General features: G+C 42.8%; 1 protein-coding gene across 1 annotated transcript in view; it reads left to right on the top strand.

The window, feature by feature from the left end:
- Positions 1-15,610, top strand: part of LOC126252074 (cholinesterase-like) — a 92,878-nt gene that overhangs the window by 61,020 nt on the left and 16,248 nt on the right. Inside the window, exon 8 of the mRNA XM_049952926.1 lies at positions 5,216-5,345. Within this exon, the coding sequence (XP_049808883.1) occupies positions 5,216-5,345 (130 nt within the window). The remainder of the gene's footprint in view (positions 1-5,215; positions 5,346-15,610) is intronic.

Below are 15,610 nucleotides of genomic sequence, written 5' to 3'. Positions count from 1 at the left end.
GTATGGGAGCGAAAGCTGGGTGGATTCAGGTTACCTTATCAACAAGGTTGAGGTTACGGATATGAAAGTAGCTAGGATGGTTGCAGGTACTAGTAGATGGGAACAATGGCAGGAGGGCGTCCACAATGAGGAAATCAAAGAAAAACTGGGAATGAACTCTGTAGATGTAGCAGTCAGGGCGAACAGGCTTAGATGGTGGGGTCATGTTACACGCATGGGAGAAGCAAGGTTACCCAACAGACTCATGGGTTCAGCAATAAAGGGTAGGAGGAGTCGGGGCAGACCAAGGAGAAGGTACCTGGATTCGGTTAAGAATGATTTTGAAGTAATAGGTTTAACATCAGAAGAGGCACCAATGTTAGCACTGAATAGGGGATCATGGAGGAATTTCGTAAGGGGGCTAAGCTCCTGACTGAACGCTGAAAGGCATAATCAGTCTTAAATGATGATGATGATTATGATGACGTATGTCTACACGCTGCCCATTTGTAATTAATCTTAACCGGTAATTCAGCTTTATCAATATAACCAAACACCATACACATACTATATATTCACACATCATTCATTTAAGAGACAGAGTTGTCAAACAAGGGTTATCTGAGTTGGGGTTTGGAAATTGATTATATGGGGACGTCAAGGGAATGCTTACTACCAGAATTCGCTGTCGGACGCTACCAGACAGGCCTCGAGGGTAGCGACGGGCTCATCATTAAAATTCCGAATGTGCGGTACGCAAGAAGAGTAAAGTGACGTATTACTTCCTTGCCAAACGGAAAAAAAAGTGGGAAAGTCTGTCTAATGCGGACGCTTACTTCACTCGATTTACAAACGGAACTCATAAGCAAGGATAGTGACACTTTAAGTACTCTCTCCTTCACATCTAACGACACATTAAGATGTGTGGATATAGATGCAGAGAGGAGTGAATGCAGCCGTAAGACTTCGCGAGCTTGCAACTTCGTGAACCAGCAGGAATTACCTGATTGAAAATCCTGTGTTGACAGGAATAGCGTACACCACGATAGCAATACAATAAGTAAACTGACTTACATAGCCGAACTCTAAAGCATGTTACGTGAACTAGCCGGCAGACATTCGTGGTAGCTCTTATACAGTACTCGTCGTAGTACAGCATTTCAAGTGCAGAGACCAGTGGCAGAACAGTACGTCAACGGATGATAGCATACAGTTTTGCTCATCTGTAGCACGTTGATTCGCCTTTGATCACAATAGTGAATGAGCCACGTTGTAATCTTATAGCTATTAGGCCATAATCGAAATGGGTTCATAAACACGATGTTTTATAATTGCACGTTTATTTAATTGCGTCACGACATGAGTACGCTATTTACCACAAGGAAGTCAACGTGAGGGTCCTCGCACAACGGGAAAGAAAACTTCGCATCATGACGGAATTCTTATCGCCCACTTCCTCAGCAAGTAATTACTCCGGATATTATTCCTTACTTCGATTGCTTGATCATGGCCATGGACTACTCATAGTACTTTCGAACCTTGATACTATTCGAGGAACACATAGCACGGTGTATCATTGTCAGCTTCACTATAAACAGTGTGTACGAAAGGTTATTCGTTTCTCCAAGTAACAATGTCGACCATAGGCCGCAGATATATTACAAGTTCTTACTTGAGCCACAACATTGAATTGAAGCATTGTCCTGAATTCACTACAAGGGATGGGAGTTCCCCGTAGACGATGGTGATCATTGAATTGCGCATTTTATAACAGAAACATTAAAAAACAGATGTAATACTTTACTACGACACAGTTCTTCATATTTTTATATACTAAATATTGAGAGCGAATGTGTTCACTTCTTCACATCAATTAATGTACTCTCGTGTTGTTTTTACATATGCTTGCGATTTAATGTTTAATGTGCAGTGAGTACACCAATATAAATTTGATAGTAGCGCCGCCTAAAAGCTTGTAGATGGCACCGCGGCCAGTTGTTATCACGCTCAATCGGGCGTTTGACACTTTAATAATCATTACGTTTATTGACGGGATAAATTGCATATTTTCTTGCGTTTTCTTACTAGTGCCAACGTGTAACGTGCTAAATCGTTCGATCATAACCACACAATAGAAATACTAAAAATTCTAGACAGTATAGTTAAAGCAGCAAGCGAAAATATATTTATTGAGACTAGGTCCAGTAGAAGGACTTTGATATACTCGTGTTGATAATAATTGGTGAAATGAGAAAATATAAAAACACAGCACATCCGCGAATAACATGTATGAGTAAGGCAGATATAGATGTCACTAATAAGGTATAAAAGAGATCCTTTGAGAAAAGAGAAGGATACGATTTTCAAGAGGTAGAAACCAAGTACCAGGCAAAGAAGGGAAGACCCAACATGTGGCAGGGTATATAGAATGGTTATACAAAAGAAATCAAGGCAATTTTTAGGTAATGACAGAAGCACTACACGTTGAGGGCGTAGGAAATATAGTATTGCGAAAAGAGTTTGAAATGTCATTGAACGACTTAAGTCTAAACACTGTAGCTGGAGTTATAGACGTTCTCCTAGAATTACTGGTATTTTGCGAGAACATCTCAAGACAAGTTTTCCACCTATATTCAACATACATGAACCTGGAGAAAGATCTTCACAATTCAAAAAGAGTGGAATAAATTCGATTCCAAAGAAGGTAGGAGCTAAAAGAGATAAATATTACCGAACTATTAGTTTAACAACGCATGTTAGCATAGTACAACAATTATTTACAAAATAACCTCGAGGAAGGTTAATATGGTTTCCAGAACAATACAGGAAAGCGTTAGGTAATATAGACTCTACGCCATGTCTTAGAAGACAGACTTGGACGCTAAACGTTAATCTTCCGTTCTTCCTTTCTTAGAAGATAGATTAAAGGAAGGTGAATCTGCATTTACATCATTTTCCTACTTCGAGCGTGTTTCTGAGAGTGTTGACTGGAGCACACCCTTTGAAATTCTGAAAGTAGCAGACATAAATTACTGAGAGAGAACGTTTGTCTATAACTTTTACAGAAACCAGTCTACAGTTTTAAAAAGTTGAAGGTCATCAGAACCAAGCTGTAAATGAAGAGGAAGTGACACATGGTTGTAACATGGTTGTAACATGTTATTCAGTTTACACTTTGAGCAAACAGTAAAGGGAACCAAGAAGATATTTGGAAAAGTAATTAACGTTCTTAAACAAAAATTAAAACATTTAGGATTTATCGACGTTTTATTTCTATTCCATTTTTGTGAATGTGTTTTTATCTTCGAGGCCATATTATCTACCAGAGCCGGAAAACGATGAGCCTAGGTGGGTTCCGCGGAGTAATAATGCAGGCCCTTAAAAACAAATCCGCATTTAAGAGCTTGGCGGGTAACTGGAGCCGAATTCGGCTATAAATAGTGCCGCTCACTGACCATACTTCACAGTCTGATATGGATTCAGAAAGCGAGTAGGTGTGTCACCATAGTTCGCACCATCTGAAGAATATTACTAGGTCTGTCGACGAAAAATAGTGCGTAAAAATGCATCAGTATCTCGGCTGAGCATTAACACCACTAATCCATCACGTGTAGAAAAAACTGTAGCTCTCACAGAGAGGACAAAGGATAGAAGTAGAACGGTACCGATGATGCCTTGAAAGGAGAAACATATATAAAATAAGTGGTAATGTGATCTAGTCGAATGAAATCGGAAGATGCAGAGCGAATTAGATTAGGAACTGGGGCACTTAGATAGCATATGAGTACTGCTGGTTGGGCAGCAAAATAACAGTGACTGAAGTAGAGAGGATACAAAATGCATACCGGCAGTGGCTGGAAAATATTTCTGTAAAACAGAAGTTCGTCAAAATTCAGTATAAATTTAAGTGTTAGGACGTCTTTTCTGAAGAGTTTTCCTTGAGTGCAGTTATGTACAGAAGTGAAACGTACACGATTTCGAGTAAAGTTTAGACAAGAAGAGAGTGAGCTGTACAGAAATTATGCGCTACAGGAGACTTCTAAAGACCAGATGAGTGGATAGAACAATTTCTGATGAGATAGTGAATCGAATTGCTGTGGAAAAGAGACATGTAGCACAATGTGAATAAAAGAAGGGACCGCTCGATAGGACACATCATTAGACATAAAGCAATAGTCTATTTCGTACTGGAAGGAATTATGGTTAGTGACAGCAATAGAGGGTGACCAGGGCTTAACTACAATAGGCCTTTCAGAAAAGTTTGTAGATTCCTGAATTTATTCTAAGATGAAGAGTCTTGCACAGGATAGACGAGCGTGGTGAATTGCATAAAACCGGTCTTCAAAGAAAAAGTACAATTTTCTTTTGGCACTTTTATAGGACCCTATAAAACCAAATCTTGGCAATTTATCTCGACTGGGGTGATCCTTATCAATTTATTAGTATTAGGTTCATTTCTAGATGACGTATCATTTTTATATCCATTGGACAGGTATTCATCAGGATGAAAACATTGTAATGTTTAACTTTTGCTGATGGTGAATTTTCTGAGTTGCATCGTCATGGTCCAAGAAATATTTATGTTGCTAAAGTATCCTCCATAGCTGCGTTGGACATTTTATGAGGTGCTCCTGCTTCCAATAACTCTTGCCGACTAACTGTTCGGACGTCCGAGAGCAACAAGAATAATGTAAAAAGGGGGCATGGTGGATGTTTGCGCTTTCTAGCAAATTCTTGTCAGAAGTAAAATTAACCTTTCTAACTGTCATCTGGAAATGATTAATCTTACCTGTCGATTCTGTAGAGCTACTCTCTACGTATCAGTAAGTTTCCAGGAGCAGATCTGAAGATGTCCAAAGCAACACTGGACGAAACATCAGCAACAAATACGTTTTGTGGACCATAACAGTACAACTAGGAACATTTACCACTAGCTAGGAAAACCACTAGTGGAAGACTGCAGTGTATGATTTTTGACTTTACATGACAGTTTATGAGACAAACAGGGTCAGGTCAATATTTTAGACTACTACTGGGAATAACTCCGTTGATTAATAAAAGCAAAGTGACGCTAGATCCGTAATGATCCTTTGGTTTCAATCAGCAAATTCTATAAATATTTTTTCTCAAATTTATTTATTATCCTTTCTGTCCTTCTGCTATGAAAAATATTCGCAGCTCATTCATCGTGATTATTTGTGTTTTTCGATAAGAATATAATGTTTCATTGTCACAGTTCAACGAAGACCTCTCCTTTTGCGACCCCAATGATGCCTTCATTAGAAAAGTCGTCGAGGTCTCCAACCTGACAGTCTATTATTATGTAGTGGACTACAGAGGAGACATCATGCTCACTAACCCATATGGTAAGTAAACGGTTATATTACCTGTAACTGCCTATTGTATTGATAATGTCGCTTTTTACTCCTAATACTGTTTAACACCGAAGACAGTTTTGCCAATCCTCTGTACACGTTTGACTCACAGAAGACTACTATTCGTTCAAGTTTCCGTCTATATATTGATTACAACAATCAACCCAAGGATGGTTTAAGAGATCAACTATGTATAAGTGGACTAATAGTGTCGGCTGTTGACGGCGTTGCTCATAACTTCTGCTTCTCCTGCCCCTCTCAATTCCTTCAAAAATCTCATGGTTACTATTATCTCTGTTTAACTGCACACCAAAATGTAAACAATATTTCGCTGTCCTCCACATATATAGTTCTGCGTTAGTTACGTTATTAGGTCTTAGGTACGTTATTAGGTTCCACAAGCTGGCAAGAAACCTTAAACTTCCATCCTTTCACGGCTCTTTTCTCACACTGAAATCTTAATTGGCTATCCTGGCTTGGATTTATGAACGCAAATATTGGGGTAGTTCTATTGAAGTGGACACAACTGCTATAATTTCTGACCAGTCTCCACTCAAATGAAGACTGGTGTGGCTACGATGGGACATTAAACCCAATCTGCCATCTCTATATTGTTGCCGGTGTTATCTATGTAAATAATAACACTGATAGGAAGTGCAATGGCGACTCAGGATACAATTCAGCCTTGAATACGATCACTGACATTGGATATATACGTCACAATGCACCCACCCCTCCCGCTAGCCCCTTTAATCCCTCCTCTTCGCTCATCTCCTCCCAACCCCCCCCCCCAAATAGAGCCCAATATTTGACCAAGCATTAAAACGAAAAAACCAGTCAAAGCCTAGTATTACAAGGGCCAATAGTATGTTGCCACCATCTTGACCAAGTTCAGAAGTATGCGAATGATGTGAATTTTTCGCAAAGTTCTAAATTATTCGATTCATTATAAAAATACGTAATAAAATGGACAACGATGATGTAAATTAGAGCATTTTAACATCTCTCTCCGTTTTGTACTTCCCTAAAAATACTTATGTCCAACAATGTTTATATAATTAAGCCTGGTCTGTAAATTTTATCTCACATGTGTGCACACAGCGTGAGAATATATAGTCGGTGGAACTCACAGTATTTCCAGAGCAAAAACGCAAATAAGAATCTACAGTTCTGTCTTGTCAGTAAATTTCATCTCACATGTGTGCATACACCACAAAAAACGCGTAATTGGAGTAACTTATACTACACACACACACACACACACACACACAAGCTTGCATACATCTGTCTCTGACTGAATTACAATGTCATCGGAGAACCTTAAAGTTTTTATTTCTTCTCCACGGATTTTAATACCTACTCCGAATTTTTCTTTTGTTTCCTATATTGCTTGGTCAATACACATATTGAATAATATCGGGGAGAGGCTACAACCCTGTCTGACTACCTTACCAACTGATAGTTCGGTAGTTATTCACATCTGTCAACACCTGCTTTCTCTGGGATTGGAATTATTATATTCTTCTTGAAGTCTGAGGTTATTTCGCCGGGCTCATACATTTTGCTCACCAGATGGTAGAGTTTTGTCAGGACTGGCTCTCCCACGGCTATCAGTAGCTCTAATGGAATGTTGTCTACTCCCGGGGCCTTGTTTCGACTCAGGTCTTTCAGTGCTCTGTCAAACTCTTCACACAGTATCGTATCTCCCATTTCATCTTCATCTACATGCTCTTCCATTTCAATAATATTGTCCTCAAGTACATCGCCCTTGTATAGACCCTCTATACACTCCTTCCACATTTCTGCTTTCCACCGCGCGACTGCTATGGTCGCAGGTTCGAATCCTGCCTCGGGCATAGATGTGTGTGATGTCCTTAGGTTAGTTAGGTTTAAGTAGTTCTAATTTCTAGGGGACTGATGACCACAGCTGTTAAGTCCCATAGTGCTCAGAGCCATTTGAACCATTTCTGCTTTCCCTTCTTTACTTAGAACTGGGTTTCCCTCGGATCTCTTGATATTCATACAAGTAGTTCCCTTTTCTCCAAAGGTCTCTTTCATTTTCCTGTAGGCAGTATCTATCTTACCCCAAGTGAGATAAGCCTCTACATCCCTACATGTGTCCTCTAGCCATGAATGCATAGCCATTTTACACTTTCTGTTCATCTCATTTTTGAGACGTTTGTATTCTTTTTGCCTGCTTCATTTTTAAATTTTCTCCTTTCATCAATTAAATTCAATATTTCTTCTGTTACTCAAGGATTTCTATTAGCCCTCTTATTTTTACCTACTTGATCCTCTGCTACCTTCACTTCTCCATCCCTCAAAGCTACCCATTCTTCTTCTACTGTATTTCTTTCCCCCACTCTTGTCAATTGTTCCATTATGCTCTCCCTGAAACTCTGTACAACCTCTGGTTTAGTCAGTTTATCCAGGTCCCATCTCCTTAAATTCCCACCTTTTTGCAGTTTCTTCAGTTTCAATCTGCAGTTCATAACCAATAGATTGTGGTCAGAATCCACATCTGCCCCTGGAAAAGTTTTACAATTTAAAACCTGGTTCCTAAATCTCTGTCTTACCATTATATAATCTATCTGATACCTATTCGTATCTCCAGGCTTCTTCCATGTATACAACCTTCTTTTATGATTCTTGAACCAAGTGTTAGCTATGATTAAGTTATGCTCTGTGCAAAATTCTACCAGACTGCTTCCGCTTTCATTTCTTACCCCCAATCCATATTCACCTACTACGTTTGTTTCTCTTCCTCTTCCTACTATCGCTTCCAGTCACCCATGAGTATTAAGTTTTCGTCTCCCTTCACTATCTGAATAATTTCTTTTATCTCGCCATACATTTCTTCCATTTCTTCGTCATCTGCAGAGCTAGTTGGCATATAAACTTTTACTACTGTAGTAGGCATGGGCTTCGTGCCTATCTTGGCCACAATAATGCGTTCACTATGATGTTTGTACACTCCTGGAAATGGAAAAAAGAACACATTGACACCGGTGTGTCAGACCCACCATACTTGCTCCGGACACTGCGAGAGGGCTGTACAAGCAATGATCACACGCACGGCACAGCGGACACACCAGGAACCGCGGTGTTGGCCGTCGAATGGCGCTAGCTGCGCAGCATTTGTGCACCGCCGCCGTCAGTGTCAGCCAGTTTGCCGTGGCATACGGAGCTCCATCGCAGTCTTTAACACTGGTAACATGCCGCGACAGCGTGGACGTGAACCGTATGTGCAGTTGACGGACTTTGAGCGAGGGCGTATAGTGGGCATGCGGGAGGCCGGGTGGACGTACCGCCGAATTGCTCAACACGTGGGGCGTGAGGTCTCCACAGTACATCGATGTTGTCGCCAGTGGTTGGCGGAAGGTGCACGTGCCCGTCGACCTGGGACCGGACCGCAGCGACGCACGGATGCACGCCAAGACCGTTGGATCCTACGCAGTGCCGTAGGGGACCGCACCGCCACTTCCCAGCAAATTAGGGACACTGTTGCTCCTGGGGTATCGGCGAGGACCATTCGCAACCGTCTCCATGAAGCTGGGCTATGGTCCCGCACACCGTTAGGCCGTCTTCCGCTCACGCCCCAACATCGTGCAGCCCGCCTCCAGTGGTGTCGCGACAGGCGTGAATGGAGGGACGAATGGAGACGTGTCGTCTTCAGCGATGAGAGTCGCTTCTGCCTTGGTGCCAATGATGGTCGTATGCGTGTTTGGCGCCGTGCAGGTGAGCGCCACAATCAGGACTGCATACGACCGAGGCACACAGGGCCAACACCCGGCATCATGGTGTGGGGAGCGATCTCCTACACTGGCCGTACACCACTGGTGATCGTCGAGGGGACACTGAATAGTGCACGGTACATCCAAACCGCCATCGAACCCATCGTTCTACCATTCCTAGACCGGCAAGGGAACTTGCTGTTCCAACAGGACAATGCACGTCCGCATGTATCCCGTGCCACCCAACGTGCTCTAGAAGGTGTAAGTCAACTACCCTGGCCAGCAAGATCTCCGGATCCGTCCCCCATTGAGCATGTTTGGGACTGGATGAAGCGTCGTCTCACGGGGTCTGCACGTCCAGCACGAACGCTGGTCCAACTGAGGCGCCAGGTGGAAATGGCATGGCAAGCCGTTCCACAGGACTACATCCAGCATCTCTACGATGGTCTCCATGGGAGAATAGCAACCTGCATTGCTGCGAAAGGTGGATATACACTGTACTAGTGCCGACATTGTGCATGCTCTGTTGCCTGTGTCTATGTGCCTGTGGTTCTGTCAGTGTGATCATGTGATGTATCTGACCCCCGGAATGTGTCAATAAAGTTTCCCCTTCCTGGGACAATGAATTCACGGTGTTCTTATTTCAATTTCCAGGAGTGTAGTAGCGTACCTACACTCCTATGTTTTTATTCATTATTAAGCCTACTCCTGCATTACCCCTATTTGATTTTGTACTTATAATCCTGTATTCACCTGACGAGAAGTCTTGTTCCTCCTGCCACCGAACTTCGCTAATTCCCACTATATCTAACTTTAACCTATCCATTTCCATTTTTAAATTTTGTAACCTACCTGCCCGATTAAGGGATCTGACATTCCACGCTCCGATCCGTAGAACGCCAGTTTTCTTTCACCTGATAACGACGTCCTGTTGAGTAGTCCCCGCCCGGAGATCCGAATGGTGGACTATTTTACCTCCGTAATATTTTAGCCAAGAGGACGCTATCATCATTTAACAATACAGTAAAGCTGCATGCCCTCGGGAAAAATTACGGCTGTAGTTTCCCCTTCCTACCAGCCGTTCGCAGTACTAGCACAGCAAGGCCGTTTTGTTTAGTGTTAGAAGGCTAGATCCGTCAATGATACAGACAGTTGTCCCTGTAACTACTGAAAAGGCTGCTGCCCCTCTTCAGGAACCACACGTTTGTCTGGCCTCTCAACAGATACCCCTCCGTTGTGGTTGCACCTACAGTACGGCTATCTGTATCGCTGAAGCACGCAAGCCCCCCCCCCCCCCCCAATCAACGGCAAGGACTATGGTTCATGGGTTGGAGTGCAGTAATAAACATTCATATTGGTAAACACGAGGGTTGCTTTGCATTCAGAGTCAGTAAATGACAACAGTGACTCAATGCTACGTTACTAACTTTATCTTGCGTTACAAAAATGATTATCGTCATCTACTGATAACGCTGACCTGTGCAATCACACAGCGCAGACTACATGATGCTCTGACACACATCACCATGTTACACAAAAACTGTTGCAAATTGCTCGTGATACGACAAAATTGTAGCAAAGTGTGCTATGGTTAGCAAATTTTATCAAATTTGTCACATATTATAGCAAAATGTTAACAAACTGCCCCACTTTACGGCAAAATTGTAACCAACTGTCCAATTTTGAAGAAACATTTAATGAAATTGCCCCAGATTACAGCAAAATGATAATAAAATGCCTAATGGTAGATCAAAATGGTAAGAATATATCCACATTTACAGCAAAATTCTATCATATTGCCCCATTTTATAACAAAATTTTAGCAAATTGCCACATGAATCAACATCTTACAGTAAACTGTTACAAAGTGCCCCATGTTACAACAAAATTGTCACAAATTACGCTATACACTAATATTTTTACACAAAGTTGTGCCACATCGCGTCCCATACATTGCTGTTATTTATTTGGTTACATATAAATACTGTCAAATGGGTTGAGGATGACCAATATTGGAGTTTAAACTTAAACATTTCTGAAATCAATGGAATTAACGTACTGGTTTTTCTTTCCCACCATGGGTACTTAGCTGTGGAAATAAAATTTTTGGTCTTTGTTACAAATTGCTCTAACATGTTGCTTCAGTCCGCTTCACATCGCTTGGGGGTTGAATTTTACCGATTGTACACTCCTGGAAATTGAAATAAGAACACCGTGAGTTCATTGTCCCAGGAAGGGGAAACTTTATTGACACATTCCTGGGGTCAGATACATCACATGATCACACTGACAGAACCACAGGCACATAGACACAGGCAACAGAGCATGCACAATGTCGGCACTAGTACAGTGTATATCCACCTTTCGCAGCAATGCAGGTTGCTATTCTCCCATGGAGACCATCGTAGAGATGCTGGATGTAGTCCTGTGGAACGGCTTGCCATGCCATTTCCACCTGGCGCCTCAGTTGGACCAGCGTTCGTGCTGGACGTGCAGACCGCGTGAGACGACGCTTCATCCAGTCCCAAACATGCTCAATGGGGGACAGATCCGGAGATCTTGCTGGCCAGGGTAGTTGACTTACACCTTCTAGAGCACGTTGGGTGGCACGGGAATCATGCGGACGTGCATTGTCCTGTTGGAACAGCAAGTTCCCTTGCCGGTCTAGGAATGGTAGAACGATGGGTTCGATGACGGTTTGGATGTACCGTGCACTATTCAGTGTCCCCTCGACGATCACCAGTGGTGTACGGCCAGTGTAGGAGATCGCTCCCCACACCATGATGCCGGGTGTTGGCCCTGTGTGCCTCGGTCGTATGCAGTCCTGATTGTGGCGCTCACCTGCACGGCGCCAAACACGCATACGACCATCATTGGCACCAAGGCAGAAGCGACTCTCATCGCTGAAGACGACACGTCTCCATTCGTCCCTCCATTCACGCCTGTCGCGACACCACTGGAGGCGGGCTGCACGATGTTGGGGCGTGAGCGGAAGACGGCCTAACGGTGTGCGGGACCGTAGCCCAGCTTCATGGAGACGGTTGCGAATGGTCCTCGCCGATACCCCAGGAGCAACAGTGTCCCTAATTTGCTGGGAAGTGGCGGTGCGGTCCCCTACGGCACTGTGTAGGATCCTACGGTCTTGGCGTGCATCCGAGCGTCGCTGCGGTCCGGTCCCAGGTCGACGGGCACGTGCACCTTCCGCCGACCACTGGCGACAACATCGATGTACTGAGGAGACCTCACGCCCCACGTGTTGAGCAATTCGGCGGTACGTCCACCCGGCCTCCCGCATGCCCACTATACGCCCTCGCTCAAAGTCCGTCAACTGCACATACGGTTCACGTCCACACTGTTGCGGCATGCTACCAGTGTTAAAGACTGCGATGGAGCTCCGTATGCCACGGCAAACTGGCTGACACTGACGGCGGCGGTGCACAAATGCTGCGCAGCTAGCGCCATTCGACGGCCAACACCGCGGTTCCTGGTGTGTCCGCTGTGCCGTGCGTGTGATCATTGCTTGTACAGCCCTCTCGCAGTGTCCGGAGCAAGTATGGTGGGTCTGACACACCGGTGTCAATGTGTTCTTTTTTCCATTTCCAGGAGTGTATTTTATATGATAATTATGGATTCTTTACGACTACAGGGGGGCTTTAATTGATCTGAAACTTTATCAGTAATTGAAAAATAAATATAGAATAATAATTATATTTGAAAACTGGTTGGTTATAATTAATGTTCTGCTACTCGCGGAGGTGCAGTGTGTGCCGTATTTATCGTATGACAGCCAAACTTTGTAGATATGCTAATGTACTAATGTTGAACTGATAAACACTGGAAAACAAATTAGTTCCCATTTTGGCCACCAGGTGTAAATCTGGCGTTGTCTACTATTTCTACGACGGTGTGACATCCATGCTATCATTTGACAAGCCATAACGTGAGTGAAGAGTATGGCCATCGAGAAGATATACTTTGCTCTATTAGTGACTCTGTTTTATTTAAATGACAGCAATTAGAGTGCTGCATTGAGAGAGCAACGCCAACTGAAAGTTCTGAACAAAGCCCCAATGCCATTAAATGGTTTAAAGGAGACGATAATTGTGGTGTCACCGCTAGACACCACACTTGCAAGGTGGTAACTTAAATCGGCCGCGGTCCTGTAGTACATGTCGGACCCGCGTGTCGCCACTGTGTAATCGCAATCCTAGCGCCACCACATGGCAGGTCACAAGACACGGACATGACCTCGCCCCAGTTGTACGGACGACATAGCTTGCGACCAGACCTACCAAGTCTTCCTCTCATTTGCCGAGAGACTGATAGAATAGCCTTCAGCTTATTCCATAGCTACTACCTAGCAAGGCGCCATGTGTATCAGTGATTATAGCTTACTACTATTCAAGAGATGTATTCCAACAAGAGAATAAAGTTAAGTATCTTATTCCAGCTACGTACTTTTCTTCTTATTCATTAATAAGTCTCATGTTCCAGTACTTCGCGCCCGTCTGCGTTAGTTTAGCGTGCACTTTCAGCCACTTCATTCTACAAGGTGTTGGCCCAGCTGCCGACACATCAATAATAAATTCGAAAACGTGGTTGAGGTTGGTGCGGTACCTGGGAGAGGAACGCATCCGGTCCTGCTCTAAGTTATTGAAGAGGTGCTGATGAGACTAGCCCTGCAGCACAAGCAGTGTTACGAGCCTTGTCCACCCCATGGTCAACAGCACAGAAAGTTTTGCTGTCTATTTTACACTCTTACCCATACAAGATCAAGAAGATGCGGCAACGGAAACGTCACAGTTTGCAAAAATGTTCTGAATTTTCTCTTCAGGTTCTGCCATGAATCGAAGTTCATGACATGTGGCTGAGCAATATCCTATGCAGTACCAAGGCGCATTTTATACTATTCGAAGTAGTGAACACACAGAATTGCCAATTCTGGGTACTGTTGCGCATGAAGCACCGTGGTCATATGGTACTGTGTGGCATGGATTCACAACCATCTTTATTCTCACTCTGTTCTTCGAATACGTCAGACGGTCTGACAGGAGAGCTATGATGTGAGTATGTTACCGAGACCTCCTCGTCCAGCTTGAGATTCCTGATTTCGAAGAGAGCAACTGTATGGAAGCCACTGTTATTACTGAGACGTGGAATACCTCATGTAACTCCCCCCTCTGCTTAATGTAACCTTCTATGAACATTTTATCTCCAGATGTTTTCCAGATACATGGCACAATCTCAATCCATGCAGTTTTTGGCTTTTCACATATCTAGAAGAATGCATCAACATGTTGCTCAGATTTGACAGGAACTGCTGGACCAACTGTTAATAATGTAGTTTTACACAAGAAGCTTCTCGTCAACATCTCTGGTGCTCATACTGAACAAATTGTGTAAATGTCAATTAATAGTAAAGTCAACATTATGCCTTTTCTCTTGTTTTTATTTTTCTGCCCATGTTCCATTCCTAGTCCATCATAATATGCAAATATTGCTCTACGTATTTCTTGCATTCACTGCAATAGATCTGCACCTGGTGGCCACAACTGGAACTGTTTTTTCAGTGCAAGTCGTTTTTGTAATAACACATTAGAACATCTACCAAACTTCACTGTCAAATGATATTTAAAGCCAAAAGAGGACATCTGGTACTAGCAGCACTCTAATTATAATCATCTGGTACTAATTTTAGAGTATCACACACATAAAGTTTAAGCACTAATTTGCTGTATGAAATTCCAAAGAATCAAACACAAAACATATCTTCCCTGCACTTTGAACGCCGACGTGTCACCTTAGAAATAAAGAAATCCCTCTTCTTCTAGTTGGCAGTATGTTTGCTACATATGGAACCTTTTTCTAACTTTTCAATCAGCTTAATACCAGCGATCAACCTCAGTTTGACAGGAACTTGTAATAAACATCCAGGCTATATATCTTCAACTCACCTGATTCATATTTGCACGCATTTACAGCATTTGCACTCTGACAACTCTTATGTTCTGAATTGTTTCGTGGAACAAACTGCAGCATGTATGACAAATTCGTAAGTTAATATACAGACATCTCAACGATGACTCCCTCACTCTGTCACTAGGCTGTTATAAAAAGTGCTGCTGCATATACTGCGAGGGGTCAATGCACGACTCACATAAGACTTAGTTACAATAGCTGTTTTACGTCAGTCAGGCGAATAAAAGTTTTAGCTAATAAAAAAGTTAAAAAATAAGTCCTCTGAACATGAAGTTTTTTAAACTTTTCCGTCAACTTCTGCCCAGTTGTCAACTTCATCCTATGTGACCATACCTAACAAAACCGTAACAAATTGCCACATACGTCACCACTGTTATACAAAATTGTAACAAATTGCTACCATAGATTGCTATCTCATATTCAGTTACACATCAGCATCAACAAAATTGTAACAAATTGCCGACACAAAAAAAATTTCCTGTTCCAGACATTAGGTAGGGTGAGGGTTTGTGCATCCTGTAACAATATACAATATTTTCAGAT

The sequence above is a fragment of the Schistocerca nitens genome, chromosome 4 (assembly GCF_023898315.1).
Source record: "Schistocerca nitens isolate TAMUIC-IGC-003100 chromosome 4, iqSchNite1.1, whole genome shotgun sequence".
Taxonomy (NCBI): domain Eukaryota; kingdom Metazoa; phylum Arthropoda; class Insecta; order Orthoptera; family Acrididae; genus Schistocerca; species Schistocerca nitens.
The sequence above is the reverse complement of the archived record's forward strand: the minus strand, read 5'-3'. Positions and strand labels throughout refer to the sequence as shown.